The following is a 17,166-nucleotide window of genomic DNA, read 5'->3' as shown; positions in this document are numbered from 1 at the left end:
CTATGTTGTCCGAATCACGAAAATAGTGGAAAATATATTATATGTATACTTTTATAAAAAAATATATCTTTAAATATTTCACGTCATATATTTTCAACAAGTTTTTAATCAAGATATAATATTGCAAAACAGAAAAGTTGAAATAAGGATTTACACTTCATGCGATGTTATCATTAACCTACGTTATAAATCATGTCTGTTTGTCAACATAAGATTACAATATACACAAGAAACATTTGTCATTTAGTGACATTTCACATGTAACCTTTAGCGCAACAAATTGGATGTAATTTGTGTTCAGGCAATTTATTGACCTAATGTTTACACCACACTCATGGTCCTTTAATACTCTTTGCCTATAGCCGATCATTAGACGTTTCCTTTGCTAATATTATAATATACTCGTATATCTTATCTTGTCAAATTATTATTAGATACTGATTACGGTATGTATACCAAATAAGTTCTTAAAGAAAACCTTTATTATTCAAGTTGAAATCTTAATTGTGATTTATCTAGGCCGTTATATGTGTAGATAATACGTTTCGTAAGTTTTTCATATATAGTGATTATAATTTTAAAACACCAGCACGCAACCACGCGTGTCTGTGTAATAACTATACTAATTATTATTTTAAGCTACTGACTAACGTAACAATTCAAGGGTAATGTTGGCATTAAATATCTATTAAAATGTATGAACAGTTTCTTTACGAAATTTTTATAATACATATGTTCTATAAAATTATATGCATGGTAAGATTGTGTACGTTTGTAGATTAAAGAGTTTCTAGTGTGAGGTTGTTAATGGTTTTAAGCTTATTTAGAAGGGTTGAATAAAATAAATATTGATCAGCAGAAAATATTTATTTACAAGTGAGTATTAAATTCATATCAAATAGTATTATAAACACACATAAATATCACAATCACCAGTCATCCATCACGATCATATCAGTATGCTAAGTTGAGGCGTTTAGTAGTGGAGACCATGATGACCATGCGCTAGTGGAGCGTAGGCGATGTGGGCGATGGGCGCGGCGTGAACAAGGGGGGCAGAGTGGACCACGGGAGCATGGACGACGGGGGCGGGGTGGTGGCCGGCGGTCTTGTGGACAACAGCGTTGAAACTGTGAAATGAATTATATGATTAGCAATTGAACACTTTTTAAGACATTTCGAATAAAACTCGTTGAATGTTATAGTGCTTACCCGTGGTGGTCATCAGCGGTGTATTCTACTTTGCGGACGGAACCGTCAGGCTCGACGAGAGAGTAGCTTCCGTGCACGGAACCACCGTCGCGGCTCTCGTGTTGGGACTTGTGGTCACCGGTGTGGGGGTCAGCGACGGAGTAAGAGAAGTCGTATTTGGGGTGAGACTAAAAAGAAACATTGTTGAGTTAAATACACGGTCTTCTGAATGTACAATAATAATATTGTAATGATAAAGTATAGAAACTAGTGTATAAATGATTGGTATACTTACGTATTCATGAGAAATGGCGATGGGAGCAGCGTGGACGACGGGAGCGGCATGGACAATAGGGGCGGAGTGGACAAGGGGAGCAGAGTGGACCAATGGTGCCGAGTGGATCAGAGGTGCGGCGTGTGCGTAGTGCACGGGGGCGTCATGCCGGATGATGCTTTGGGATGAAATAGCCGCAGCGTGGTGAAGAGGAAGGATGCCGGCGTTGGCAGCGGCCAACACAGCGCTGAGAGCAACGATCTAAAAGAAATAGTTGATTAGCACTTTAATTATAAATATAAATTAGTCGGTAAATATTGCCCAGTTTATTTATTTAAATAAAATAAATAATACAGTGTCAAAAGCTCAAAGTTCAACTTACTTTGGAGAACATATTGCTGTTGATAATCAGAGCAGGTGACTGATACCATTATCGGGCCGGGCGGGACTTTTATATGAAAACGAAAACGGAGACATGGTCCTTCGGTGGTGGGGCTTGCGGTCGTTTCAGTTCCGTAACTTTGACACGGCGAGGTCGTTGTTGCCTTCGTCGATCTAACCCCCTCACTATCGCGCCCTGCAGCGGCTCCGCTATCTTTACCGAGATTGCGTTATTTACTAATTAATTGTAATGTACTGTAGTAATAACGGCATTGAAGCTCTATATTAGCCGTTATAGTATACGAAAAATGATTTTACTTCAAATTACCATACTATTTTAAAATACGAAATGTGATTTACCTTTGCATTTATGAACAGAACACATTATATTCGACCTTTTAAAAATAAGTTATGTTAAATAAAGGAAGGTTTTGTTTGGTTGGTTGTTTTTCATGTGTAGAACACTTAAATCGTATGTAGGACACGGTAGTGTGTATGTAGGTATGTACATTAAGACATAAATAAAATGAGTTATACTAATATATAACTATGTTTGTCTCTCTCTGTTGTTTATATATAGTATGAAGCTACCTTAAACCCAAAGGAAGGATGTATTTTAATTTTAACTTCAAAAAAAGGGGAAGTTCTCTAATCGACTCTCTTTTTTATGTTGGTTACCCCAGAATTTTTACAGCTAAAACCTACGTCGTAATCTTTCGCCGTTTTAGTAAACGTGCGAGAAAACTAACAGTTCCATAAAGCTAAAAATAAAATGATGAGATATATGTCTCTCTAAAAATATAGCTGTTATTAAATTCAGTCATCGAATTACCTCGATGACACCACATAATTGTATAGTCATATAAATTACATAACATATTAAGAGAGTTTTAAATCAACGCGATAATTAGAGGTAGGTTGATTAACTGCCTACATTAAATTATATACTGTCTGTGTTGGTTATTACTAGCGTGTAAAATTAATGTTAATACATTTATAATAATAATCTGACATAGCTCAGTGCATAGAAAAAAAATGTAAATTAATCTAAAATCGCTTATTAATATCCGGGCAACTACTGAATTTTAATGTGTTTATTTTTTGTAATTCATTTTGCGCTCGACGATGAAATATAAAATCGTGATGAAATGCTAATATGCCATATAGTATATACACCAACATATACTACAGCGATATAACCGAATAAGCTCCTAGCCTTTTCCCCGAAGTAGGACATTTATAGACTATTACTTTGAAGTAAAATAGTTGTAATATTTGAAAGATATTGATGGATATATGTGTCCAAATGCTCAAATATATTAGTGTTGCACACATCATCATATATATAATTACATATCATTATCAAAACATTATTGCTTCAATGTCTTGATAAAAGGCATTTTAAGTTACGCCTCAAGTATTATGACTCGTTAAGTGTTTAACTGCTCATAAATATATATCAACTTAACACGTAGATTTCAAATTAATAAAATAAATAGAAACAAAATAAAATAAATAAATTAATTTAAAATAATATTACTATAATTAATATTAAATATTCTAACGTATTAATAACAGTAATCACAAGAGTCTCTTGTAATCAATGATTTATTGGTCCTAGGTCGAAGAGTTAATAACTCCCGTTTGAAGATTGACCAAGCGAGTTTAATTACAAGCACAAGGGACATTCTATCGTTACCTCAGTTTAAAATATAAGGATTTTTAACAAAAGGTTTTTCAATGAAACATACGAAAGTAGTTTACCCTTTTTCGTTTAATTTTCTTCTCTAAATACAAAAGAATACCTCTATTTTGTCAAGTAAAGGTATTAATTTCAGTTTCGACTAACTAATTATACAAGTCAAGATGAAAGGCAAACGAAGGCCTGACCGTAAATAGACATAGAGTCGTAAGCTTTACTAATGGTTAGACATGAGATCAAGGTTATTTATATAAATTCCGATAGGAGTTTTTACTAGAAGAAGCGGATTCATATGAATAGCAAGTTTACTCAAGTTATAAATGTAAACAAAAAATGTATCGCTATCGTTATCATAATATTTGGTTAGGTTTACCTTATTGTATGTAAACAGGATCAAATGAAAAAGTTGTCGCTTATGTTACGTAATAGGGGACAAGTATTCTGATCTAATTTCAACTACTACTTTTGACTAAAAATAAACTAAATCTACTTATTTAAATCGGTTATGATATAAGCGAACAGCAATTGGATGATCACAGAATGGAAAATCGAAATGTTTCCGATAAATCAACTCGATTTCTATGTAGTGATGATTTGTTAAAAATAATTTTAAATGATTCTGGAATTTGCATATATTTTTAAATAGTTATATTTTTAGAATACAATTATTGACAACTTACGACCAAAGAGTACTTAGTGGCAGCAAGCAATGCAAGTGATTGCGCAATATTAATATCAAAAGGATCAGATCCCCATGTCATCGACCACACAGCGGTCGAGAACTATAATAACTAAACCAATATTGTGTATTCGATTTCCAAACGAATACTCGTAATATGATCAGGAATCGATATCATGAGTATAATGAAGCAATTTAATGATTGAATGAAGGTACATTGTTTATTGGGTCATACTTAAATAAGTATCACGCTGCGTAGACTGGTCTTTTAAATTGTTTCTTTGCTAACTTGATAGCTGCAATAAGATACGAGGAACGGTTACACCGATTTTGGGCAAGATAAGTTTATAAACAAAAGCAAGAAATGTATTTACTTAAAACTGTTAATTATTCTTAAATAGAATTGAATTAATTGATTAATTTTTGTTTGTACAGTATTCATCTACGATATTAAATAAATATAGACAACATCACATACATTACTCTGATCCCAATGTAAGTAGCTGAAGCACTTGTGTTATGGAAAATCAGAAGTAACGACGGTACCACAAACACCCAGACCCAAGACAACATAGAAAAGTAATGATAATCTACATTGAGTCGGCCGGGAACCGAACCCGGGACCTCGGAGTGGCGTACCCATGAAAACCGGGGGTACACGCCACTCGACCACGGAGGTCGTCGTCGTAGATATTATATATGTACCTTTAAATATTTTATTGTTGTGGTATTACCGAACAATAAAAATATGTATTCAGCAAGAGCAATTCGTATCTAATCATTGAGCTTACAATCATTATAAGTACATCAACAACTACGTCGAGACATGCATTGGCAATGCTATACGTGTGTTTGGAATGTTTACAATGAAAATGCATCTTCTATTTAATCACGAAAGAATTAACAACATTAAATGCTTAAATATATATACAAATATGAACTAAAACTAGTTACTGTATAAATCTTGACCGCATGGAATGGTGGCAAGAATGCTAGCAGCATTTCCCCGTTGAATCGCAATTCCGATCCTCTGGGCAAAAAACGAACCAGCCTTGCATCTTCTCAAATTATACACGAATACCCCTGATTAGTATTTCAATCAATAAGAGTACTAAAGATAGTTTATATACTGATATGAACATGTAAATATTAATTGAAGCACCGGACAAGAATCACTGAATTTTCATTTCAATTTGCACCGATTATAGAAAAATCTACCGCAAAATGAATTATTAGATAAGGGATTTATCATCTAGCTCCTAAAGGTTGGCGACGCATTGGATATGCATTGGCGATGAATTGGCGACTCATCGTTGATGTAAGATATTGTGAACATTTTTTATTATTATTGTCATTTGTCCAATATATATGACAAAATACAAAATAACAGCCTGGTGTTCTCCAAATCTTCTATTCAATAGTAAAAATGCTTTTGTCTACTTGTCGATCATTAACTTGCTGTTACTTCGCCGTTTTTACTAGTCTTAACAATACATTACGGATCTTACTGTGACCTTGAAAATGAACTAATTGTTATAGATTTTTCACATTGATTTGTCTCAAAAAATCCTTGTCTGCATTCTAAGTCCGGTAGTTCATTATAAACGTGATTCGATACCGACACGGAAACGGTAACCGTATGTTCGTTGTTTAACATTTTATCCATACGACACACTCACACACACGATACATGTCTTATCTGGCATTCAATATTGTTCTCGAGAAACTGCGTGCGTGTACATGCATGTTAACTCTATAGGCACTATTATTTTAAGTATGTAGTAAAGAAGTCTTGAGATTAGTTTGATTTTTCTGGACAAAATAAATGCATATAAGCACATTTATCATAGTTAATTATGAGTTTTAAAATACTTGGTGGTAGGGCTTTGTGCAAGCCCGTCTAGGGAAGTGCCACCCACTCATCAGTTATTCTACCGCCAAATAACAGTACTCAGTATTGTTGTGTTCCGGTTTAAAGGGTGAGTGAGCCAGTGTAACTACAGGCACAAGGGGCATAACATCTTCGTTCCCAAGTTTGGTGGCACATTGCCCATAATATAATATGTAGTTAATATTTCTTACAGCGTCATTGTCTATGGGTGATGCTGACCACTTACCATCAGGTGGCCCATATGCTCGTCCGCCAACCTATACCATTAAAAAAATACACCATTTCGGGTACACCAATAGTACTGTTGTACTATTTACTATACATTCAGATAGATGAATATATGCATGTACGAGACATATGCAAGGTCTAAAATAATTAATAAAAGATTAGAATGTACTAGTACTTTATACTAAATACATTTTTCAAATTCATTTGTTTGTAACGACAAAAAAGCATGGGAGTTGTTCTATATAAATCGGTCGGATTGTATGTAAACGTAGCTTTACTAAAAAGTGACAAGGCTTTCCGTGAAGTCGACCAATTCGATTGAAAGGATAAGTATAGTCTGTGGTTCATAGGGCGATCACCGATTACTTTGACCATGAGAGGTTGATATCAATCATTCGTTTTTGTTTCGAGCGAGTAGCTTAACAATACCAAGGTTTTTTCTATGTCGAATTAGCGTCCATACTATTCAAATTATCTTGTATCAAATTAAATAACTGCCTTTGTATTATTTTCCTGACAATGTTTACAAAATAGTTTACGGCATCTGTATGACTCGGTCCTAACTGGTACAGTCCGGTCTTCAAACCGGATTGGAGAGAGAGCAATTTCATTTTAGTATACTCATCTTTGAACCTTTCTATGCACAACTTCAACCGAAGCTCGCTTTGAAGAATGTTCTTGCTTTTGCTTCCTCCCCTCATTTTGCTTTCAAGCTGGTACAGAAGCGCCATGCTTTGATTGCTGTAGTCTTCCTCAGAGAGAGAAAAAGAAACAGGAACGTGGGTCTCCGTACTGTTTACCTTACGATATTATCCTTCATAGCCAAATAGTGGTGGTAATAAATAAGTGGTCACCACTATTAAGACACTTATTAATGCATCATAAGCTTTAGGGACGCTCGTGTTATATTCTTTGATTTTTCACAGTAGAGTATGTAATAAAATGGTAATTTCTAACAAGACGAGCTTACATAGAATCTTACTAACAAATAATGATATTCATATTGTGTTGTTTTATTAAAAAAAACAGAAACTATGACAACATATAAGATTCGATGGTGTAGTTAATAGTAGGCTAGTGGATTTAGAGCAGTACATAGTTATTTAACGATTATGACACAGTCTTAAGTTGGCGAAACTGGTCGCTTTACAGGGCATGGGCGTAAATAGTAGCAGAGAAATTATAACACGCAATTTCTAGTCCCTGATTTATTTGTCGATTCGACATTAGTTACGAATGTAAATTAATTGTGCAAAGTCTACGCTCAGTTTTATTTGTTTATTTAACTTGGCCGAGTTAGATAGTGTCTTTGAATAGACTTATTGTTAATGCTTAGTTAGTTTCCTTAAGTCAGGTTGACATAAACACTGATTGAAGGAAAGAGATAAATTTAGAGGTTTGTCACGTCTTATACTTATAGATTGATATTATTGGGCAAGGTATAAAATCGACGTTATATAATACCAACTAGTTGGAGTTCGATTTTTAAATTGGCTTCAAATTCTAAATTCAAATTATTATGATAAAATTTGGAATGAGTTGAACTAATATATTGGTCAAAATACTTAATTCCAAATTGATGATTGATGGTTGTATCTCAATTTACAAATGAATTGTCATATTTTCATTTTTTGTTTATAATTTATATCGTGCCTGGTGTTAAAGGAAACATCCTAAGGAAAACTGCGTTTGTCAGGTGGACATCACTTAGAATTGCCTAATAACCAGTGTGAGAGCAGTTTAGTGGAATACTTAACTCTTCAGAACTTCATCTAAAGGAGACCTTAGCCATTACCGGTTTTCCATTTCACTTTGATTAAAATAAAGTTTTAATTAAATACCTTTATAAATAGTGTAAAATGTAAAGGTTATTTCTTTAGTTAAGAGTTTATTAAATCTTAGATTTTTATATTCAATGAGATTTGATAATAGCTTAGCTGTAAAATTGTGAATACATTATAATATAATATGATAAAGTGTAACTCAAATCAAGTTGTGTGCAATATAGTTTCCGATGTAAATACTCGTACAGGCGACTTTTGAAGTGCTTTCGACAGTTCATGTTTAAGATTATCAATTAGATTGCGTTTCGTAACACTAAATAGTTTTAGACTTGTTATTTTTAATCATAGTTAATAATTGTTTCTTAATATTTAGATTGATATAGACATTGTATTATCAGATTTTTTCATGTGTTTGAATTGATTAGATTTGTTTATTGAATGACAAACTGTGTATGTTCTGTGTTAGTTTGTCAAAATGTTGTATTCATATAATTGACTTACAACAATGACATCAAGACCTGTAAATTTCCCACTGCTGAGCTAAACAACCTCCTCTCCCTTCGAGGAGAAGGTTTGTAATATATTCCACCAGGCTGTTCTAATGCGGGTTGGTGGAATACACATGTGGTAGAATTTCTATGAAATTAGACACATGCAGGCTTCCTCACGATTTTTGCCTTCACAGCCGAGCATGAGACGAATTATAATTGAAATTAGGCACATGAATATTCAGCGTTGCTTGCCTGGGTTTGAACCCGCAATTTAACATGCACGCGTTGTAACTACTGGGCCATCTCAGGTCTCTAATTTGATTATTCTAATTGACTTATCAAACAATTTAAAAAATGGGAAATATTGGTGGAATACAATGAAATTTGATACGGAATGGATTATAGTCTGGAATAGCACATAACAATTGCAAGCTGCCCGCAATTCCCATAGAGTATAACTACTTGGAAGGCAGATATGAGCAACTAAGTCAGCTCGCCAAGCCTGCTTCCCTTTCTTTAAAATATTCTCCGATTTTAGTTTTATCTTACAATATTCTGTTTACTTTTAATTCAAATTTATATGTTTCACTAAAAATACATGTGGTTGGTATTAAATTTATATATAAACTTAATTCGTCACTCTTGTGATGGATCATAAATAAATAAGAAAGTACGTTAAGGAATTGATAGTGTAATATTTGTATTAGTTCTACAGCTGAAGTTTTGGTTTTGTCTTTTAATGAAACATGCTATTCAATCATATTTTTAATTTAAAATGTATAGGACACTTATTTTAAAATGAACTACTACATTATAAAATATTACAATAAGTTTTGTACATTTTCCAGGTTTTTAGTTTTCTTTTCTTCAATAATGGTGGTACTGAGCGGAGTAGACGTGATGGCTCGGCCCGGAGTTTTGTACAACTGCGTTGAAACTGAAAGTAAACACATTGTTTATGTTTATATTAAGTGAATCATCGAGATATCGAAACCCGTTCTACAACTGGCTCACAACTGACACCTGTTTGTCGAGATACTCTTGAATTAAGCTCAGAGGTCGATTGAGGTCATTACTTATATGATACCGGAACGCGAGAGTACCGGTTTGACTGCCATGTGATTTTATGTATACGTCGTCATATTACACATCTATTACGTGTATGTGAGCTTTCCGAGAAAGCAATGTCAAATAGCAAGTCATATGAACGGATTGGTTTTACGGATTGGTTTTACGCATTTTTACGCAATTTAAGGAAAGCTGAGATGTCACGCTTGTTACTTATTACGTTATGTTGTATTTATAAGCAAATTACCCATGGTGGTCATCAGCAGAGTAAGACACCTTCCTGAAAGAGCCATCAGGCTGCAACAACGAATATCCACCCTTCACAACATCGCCGTCGCGGGTCTCGTGTTGGGCCTTGTGGTCACCAGTATGCGGGTCCTCGACGGAGTACGAGTACTGATACTTTGGGTGAGACTGTAAAATAAAATAGTAATTACATCAATTTTTATTAAAGCAAATATTTAATTTTTTTTTTCACAAAATACTTACGTTATAGGCTTGGTTGGAATAGTATCCACCGTAGTTTCCGACGTGACTGCGAGATGCGTGGGATAAGGAAACCACATTGGCATGAGATGTTGCATGAGCAAAGGGAGCAGCATGGGAAATGGCAGTGGCATGAGATAGAGGTGCAGAATGTGCCAGAGGTGCAGCATGTACCAGTGGTGAAGCATAAGTTAGGCCTGAGGGGTTGGCCAATGGAGCTGCAAGTTCATTAGCTAAAGAGGCCTGATGAGATAGGGGACTAGCATGAATCAAAGGCGCGGCATGAGATAAAGACGCAGAATGGGCGAAGGAAGTAGCATGACCAAGTGGTTCAGCATGAGCGAGGGATGATTGATGGATAAGAGGGCTTAAAGCCCCACCATATCCTAGACCATTATTATAAGCTGCATGACCTAAGGCAGCTGGATTATAATGAGACGCTGCGCCATAAGGTGCACCATAATTTATTCCGTTGAATTGCTGAGAGTAGCCACCGTGACCTAACTGACCACATTGAACTACTGCCAATACAGCACCCAAGATGAATATCTGAAAGAAATATTTCGTATGAAGAAATTTATAATATACAATTATTTTAGAACTTTAGTGATTAAGAGTTCGTCAATTTGCTTACCTTAGAAAACATTTTTTGGGATTCTGATTCGTGACTGACATATGTGTGATGAGTATCCGTGGTTTTATAAGAAATCTTATTGTTTCTCCGGTGGGGCGCCGAAATCAGTTCGTGGTACATCTAAGACAAGGTCATCGCGCTTTGTCTTCATCTACCCACGAGTATCTAAAGAATTGTTACTTAACAATAATACTATGTGAACTGTGACTGCATCTCATTACACTGGGTCAAAACTTGAACAGCTATTATTTCGTTTAAAGCAGTTTTAGGAATGAGGAACGGATTTTTATTGTAACGGGGTTCACACATCTCAGGAATTTCATAACATGAAATGGCTTTATGTCTGCCTCATACCTGAAAAGCGACTATTGTGTGAGATATGTGACAAACGCCACTTATGTACGGTAACACTTACCATTATTTTTAATTGTCTAATCAAGTATGTACTTTAAATTCTTTTGTTAAGAATCTGTATTCATTTATTAGAACGTTAGATACTTAATCAAAGAAATGCATAACGGAAGAGAAATAAATAATTGTGTTAAATTATTTTTTATTTAATTTATCTTTGACGCCTTAATCTCTAGATTTGTTGCTGAAATTTGCAACATATACAAGGAACTGTAATCTAAAACTCTTATATATCTGGAATATTTTAATTCAACTTCAAAATATATACTGATATTTTGAAGAGGAAATTTATTTGCACTGTTTTTCACTGATAGAAAGCTTTATTATTTTTCAGTACCAAAAGGTGTAAATCATATTAATGTCTATGTATTTTATATTATGAGAATATTAAGAAATACATCTGTATTGATCCTATTTGCATTTTAATCATCTGATCTTAGTTACGGACATTTTTCGTAATGGAACATAAACTCTTGTTAATTATTATCTTAGTTAATTATCTCTTGGTCAAGTACACTTTGGCTATTTACCTACATACATATTGAACGAACTACTTGTTTGCGTTATTTACTAAAGTAAGAATATAAAATATCAGGTTGGTTTACATTTACTACTAAAGTGAAATGCTTAAAAATTATAAATGTGATTTCATTATAATTTTAATAATCAATGTTTTTCTGATTATAAAATATATTTATTATAGTAGTTTTTACCTTTTTTGATAAAAATATAAAAAAGCACTAAAATTTATTTGTATGTAAGCTAAAGCTTGCCTTACTTTATTGATCTGATAACTGACGTATACAATTAAAATTAAACATTGTGTTAAATTAAATATTCAACTCGGCTGTTTTAGGCACTTTATCTGGTAAGTATTTCGTCAGAAGGTAATAAAAAATAAAATAAAAATACGTAATGCCTGTGCGATTTAAATAAAGGATAATGAAATTGTTTTATTTTAATAAATAAATAACAGAAAGCAAAGTCTCGGGTTTAATTTCGGATTCAAAGATTGGCTGTAGTCAGATATCGTATCGTGTTTCAGTTTTGTTTTACTACAAGTAACTTAATGAATACATTTTCGTTTAAATAATTGCATCAGATATACCTTTTAAACAAACAAAGTGTCTGTTTTCAAAGTAATACTGGAAATAAAAATAATTAGACTGTTTCCATTAATTAAACGATTATGAATCATATTTTAAAAGGCGACATATATGCATTTTTAACAAAATATCGCAGTATATTGTCATTAGTAAAACCGTTAATAATTAGAGAATTAGAATATGCTCTTGAAAAATGTATAAATTGTATATCATAAGGATTTAAATAGGATATTGTTATGATAGGAAATTCCATACGGATGTAGATATAGTTCATTATAATTTTCACGAATAAAATGCGTTGATTGCTAAAGATTTATTGGAACTGATTAACAAGGCGTACGAAAGGTCACCTCGGCCCTAATTTTATAACCGTTCGTGACGGAATTGCGTGAAAACTATCACGACTATATGATATACGTACAAAATTGCCTTTGTAATGCTCATGAGTTAACAGTTTGTCGAGACATATACATTATGTATAATTTTTTCTCTGCCAATTAATATATTCTTAAATTCTTATCAAAATATCTAAGGTAATAAATTTAAACTGATAAGGTTTTATTGTAAAGTATTTAATTGGAGTTAAATTATCGCATGTACGTGTATTTAATAATTAATTGTTTATATATTGGTCAGAGCGCCGCACGATAATTGTTGACATCACCATCCCTCATGACGAGAATCTCGTGAAAGCTGAGAAGGATAAACAAATAAAATATCTTGACTTAGCTCACGAGGTTGTCGACATGTGGGATGTGGATACAGCAGTTATTGTGCCGATAGTTGTTTCAGCGAATGGCCTAATGGCCAAGAGCCTCGACCAACATCTTAAGAGGCTCTCGTTAGGCAGCTGGGTCAAGGGCCTGATGCAGAAGGCAGTACTCCTCGGCACGGCGCGTATTGTGAGGAAGTTCCTCTCTTTGGAGCCCTGACCACCGGTGGCTTAGACCATGTTCCCGCCACTGGTTGGCCTCTGTATTTTATATTTTTAAATATATTTTATACATATGTTTGTATTTTATATTTAAAAATGTAATATTATATGAGTAAAAATAAATAAATAAAAATTGTTTATATATATTTATTATGAGTGCGAAAGTAAGTGTTTGTCTACCTGTTGATGTTTCATGGCTGAATATCTAAACCAAATTTATAAGAAGAAAGAGATATTTCTAAGGAAGGACAGAATTATTTCTATGCTGAACAACAACAACAGCCTATAAATTGCCACTGCTGGGCTAGAGGCCTCCTCTCCCTTTGAGGAGAATGCTTGGAACATATTCCACCACGCTGTTCCAATGCGGGTTGGTGGAATACACATGTGGCAGAATTTCTATGAAATTTGCCACATGCAGGTTTCCTCACGATGGTTTCCTTCACCGCTGAGCACGAGATGAATTATAAACACAAATTAAGCACATGAATCAGCGGTGCTTGCCTGGGTTCGAACCCGCAATCATCGGTTAAGTTGCAAGCGTTCTAACCACTGGGCCATCTCGACTCTTCTTCTATGCTGAACACCTAACAACTATACCCTAACATGCAAGCGGAACCACGTGCAATACTTAGTTTTTATATTAATCAGATATTAACTTTACAAAACATCACTGATTTGTACCTAGAAACTCGACATGCTTAACGTTTTGATCTTCATACAGTCGTGTTAAAAATAGACTATTTTATAATACACTAAATTTTTTAATAATCTCAAAATATAAATATCTTAAAATGTCTGAGTGTGATTAATACGAAATAAAAAGTCTCTTAACTCTAAATTAAGAAAATGTTGTTATAAATCTGTCATATGGATAACAAAATATATAAATAGAGAATATTTATTGCTGGGCTGATTGTATCTTTCGGTCACAAGTCGGCTAGTTTATTAAGTATAAGCATGATTTGTAGAGTCATTACTTTGAATGCTGAAAGCAATAATTAAATAAATGCTTATAATTATGATGTAATAAAATAGAAAATAAAAATACCTTTTTTATTTCGTAAATTTATTTAATAAATAATAAATATACATCGGTAAACTAAAAAACGCTTTATAGGGGGTAAGATAGCGATTGCTCTCTTTTTGGCATCTGTAATTCGAAATTTGAAAGAAGAAGACAAAGTATGTAATAACTATTCAACGTTTATAAGTAAGAGAATTGTTTTTATAATGTTATTAATATTTGACGAGTTTGCTTAGTAGTAATGATGGTAAGCGGGCTGAGGATGAATCGATGGGGCAGAGTTGTGCACTACAGCGTTGAAACTGAAAAAGATTACATTGTTATAAGTACTACGATAATTGTAAAGCATGTAATAACATATTTTAGAATTAAAAAGGTTATATTTTTTCTTGAATATCCGACTAATATTTTGATTGATGATTTTTGTATAAAAAGAGTAACTACTAAGTTTCTTGCTGTTTCTTCCCGGTAGAATCTACTTTCCGAATCGGAGGTAGCTTCCTTTGTACATACCCATTGTGAGCGTCAGCGGTGTATTCGACCTTGCGGACGGAGCCGTCGGGCTGCACCAGGGAGTAGTATCCGTGCACGGCGTCGCCGTCGCGGCTCTCGTGCTGGGACTTGTGGTCGCCGGTGTGCGGGTCGGCTACTGAGTACGCGAAGTCGTATTTGGGGTGAGCCTGGAAAAGACATATATATAGCTAGAATAATATAGAATCAAGGGTATAGCCTAATTTAAAGAATTTTTCAACTATTGCTCAAAATTGATGCCTTTTTGAAGTTAAGCTATATTTAATTGAGTAAGACGTATGTCTATATAAATACGGCATGACATTATAAAATTGATTTTTACATAAGTACTTGGCATTATTGGCATAGATTCTTGTTCGAAATTTCTTAAATGTTTTGAAACATGGATGATATGTCAAATCGATGTGTGAAGTGGAAAGCACTAAATAAACTTACGTAAGTATCATGTCCATCGTAGTGGGCGCCGTCGTAGTGTCCATATTGAGAGACAGGGGCATAGACCACAGGGGCGTATGCCAGAGGGGCAGCGTAGTGTCCTCCATCATGTCGGATAATACTTTGAGAAGACACGGCATGTCCATAAAGACCAGCATTGGCCGCAGCCAATAGGGCGCCAAAAGCAACGATCTAAAAAATAAATTGAATAAATATTTTCTATTGAAATCATAATATTATTATGCTCTAATCAAATCAGAATAAATGACTATGAACAATCTCGAAAACAGATGTATTTTGAGAGAACTTAAAAACACTAGAATGACTTTCCAACTTAAATGTTACGCTGTTATATTTTATGTATTGCATTTTTTAAATAATTTTAATGAATTTAATCACTTTATTACTTACTTTGGAGAACATTTTTCTATATTCAATATCTTTCAATGATTGATATCAATAATTTTTGGACGTGAGTTTTTATACTCTATATCTAAAAGAGCCAAGTGGGGTGACATTATTTCAAGCACACCTTGCGCGTTTAACAAAGGCAATAAAAATAAAGGTCATATAAAACTAATTACAGAATAACAATTACATGCTACATTAAACATATTCATAATATGATTCTAATGTGCTATAGAATTGTTTCGATCACGTACCGAACGCCATAATAGCTTTTACCATTTTGGTCAATTAAAAGTAGCATTAAGTTTTTTTAGTCATTAAAAAGGATTTCATATTTTAGTGTAATCAGGTGGCTGATGATCTGTTCTGCAATATTTTTCTTACATAGTATAACACTGATAATTTTACAAGTTTCAAATGTGATGTCGTAAAAAAATTCTCTTGGTTATTTAGTATCAGTATTGCACCCGTGCGCAGCCGGGGCGGTTCACTAGTTTTTATTAATTGAATTGTGCTGTGCAGACATGTCCCAATACACAGAAATCCAAAAAAAAGAAAACCTTAAAAATAATGTCTTTTATTGTGTCAGTAATTCCTTAACATAAATGTTATTTATATTTTTTTTTAACATTTCTTTTTCGTAATGTTTTTAATGTGTTAAATTACATTATGGGCCATTATTTGTATAAAAGAATACCAATAACAAGTACGACCTCATATTGGTAACGAAGTTGTTTTTTTTTTGTCTTGAACTTGACAATGATAGAAAACGTTGCGCATTTAGAAAGTTATATTTGCTGTCGTACACTCAAATATAAGGTTTGATTGTTATACTTTTGTTACATTAAAATTAATTTAACGCAAGTAAACATTTTTTTTTTTCACTTCTGAAGATTAATTATATTTTAAGCTACAACCGGTTTATATAGATTCAGCAAAAATAACCGAAAAGAAACTCAATCACTAAGTAAAAATTAAGAAAAAAAAGGAAATAATTATTTTTTTCTAAATAAAGTGAATGACTAATCATTTACTTTACATTCATCATCCGGAGGAAATTAAGAAATGACTACAGAACCTTGAAACTCAATTCTCATGACCAACTTTATTGCAAAAACATAACTAGAATTCATTCATGATTTTTTATTGTTAAAAATTACTAGCTTTTTTCTACTAGCCTGCTCGACTTCGTACCGTGCTATAATATCGTAATTTTTTATAATATAATCAATACATATGACTGAATGATTGTCATGATAAGTCCGAATCTAGGTCCGATTGACATATAAATAAAATTTTAACAAAAAGAAAAACCGACTTCAAACAAAACACTATTTAAAACAAATAAAAATGCACTAAAAAGTAAATAAAATAATTGCATATTTAACATATTTTTTAGAGTCCTCCTAGGTAAAATGAAATGAAAAATATTAGACTACTTAAAAGTCGATTTACGATTATATAATGTAGAACCTCCTCCTTTTTGAAGTCGGTTGAAAATTGGG

The 17,166-nt window shown here is 33.4% G+C and overlaps 3 protein-coding genes across 3 annotated transcripts; all 3 read right to left on the bottom strand.

Moving 5' to 3' along the window:
* Positions 1 to 848: 848 nt before the first annotated feature.
* LOC124530620 (cuticle protein 7-like) lies at positions 849 to 1,995 on the bottom strand. The gene is made up of 4 exons (XM_047104856.1): positions 1,848 to 1,995; positions 1,487 to 1,726; positions 1,213 to 1,379; positions 849 to 1,130 (listed from the first exon to the last, which is right to left on the bottom strand). Exons 1-4 carry the CDS (start codon positions 1,857 to 1,859, stop codon positions 977 to 979), a joined length of 573 nt encoding a protein of 190 aa, XP_046960812.1. The 5' UTR covers positions 1,860 to 1,995; the 3' UTR covers positions 849 to 976.
* Positions 1,996 to 9,488: 7,493 nt separating this feature from the next.
* Positions 9,489 to 11,169, bottom strand: LOC124530452. Its single transcript, XM_047104625.1, has 4 exons — positions 10,810 to 11,169; positions 10,179 to 10,724; positions 9,937 to 10,112; positions 9,489 to 9,558 (listed from the first exon to the last, which is right to left on the bottom strand). The coding sequence occupies exons 1-4, from the start codon at positions 10,927 to 10,929 to the stop codon at positions 9,489 to 9,491; spliced, it is 912 nt and encodes a 303-aa protein (XP_046960581.1). The 5' UTR covers positions 10,930 to 11,169.
* A 3,298-nt stretch (positions 11,170 to 14,467) lies between these two features.
* Positions 14,468 to 15,690, bottom strand: LOC124530632 (cuticle protein 7-like). Its single transcript, XM_047104869.1, has 4 exons — positions 15,665 to 15,690; positions 15,254 to 15,445; positions 14,801 to 14,967; positions 14,468 to 14,589 (listed from the first exon to the last, which is right to left on the bottom strand). Exons 1-4 carry the CDS (start codon positions 15,674 to 15,676, stop codon positions 14,520 to 14,522), a joined length of 441 nt encoding a protein of 146 aa, XP_046960825.1. The 5' UTR covers positions 15,677 to 15,690; the 3' UTR covers positions 14,468 to 14,519.
* Positions 15,691 to 17,166: the final 1,476 nt, after the last annotated feature.

The sequence above is a fragment of the Vanessa cardui genome, chromosome 6 (assembly GCF_905220365.1).
Source record: "Vanessa cardui chromosome 6, ilVanCard2.1, whole genome shotgun sequence".
NCBI classification, from domain to species: Eukaryota; Metazoa; Arthropoda; class Insecta; order Lepidoptera; family Nymphalidae; genus Vanessa; species Vanessa cardui.
Note: the sequence above shows the minus strand (reverse complement) of the source record. Positions and strands in the feature narration are given on the sequence as shown.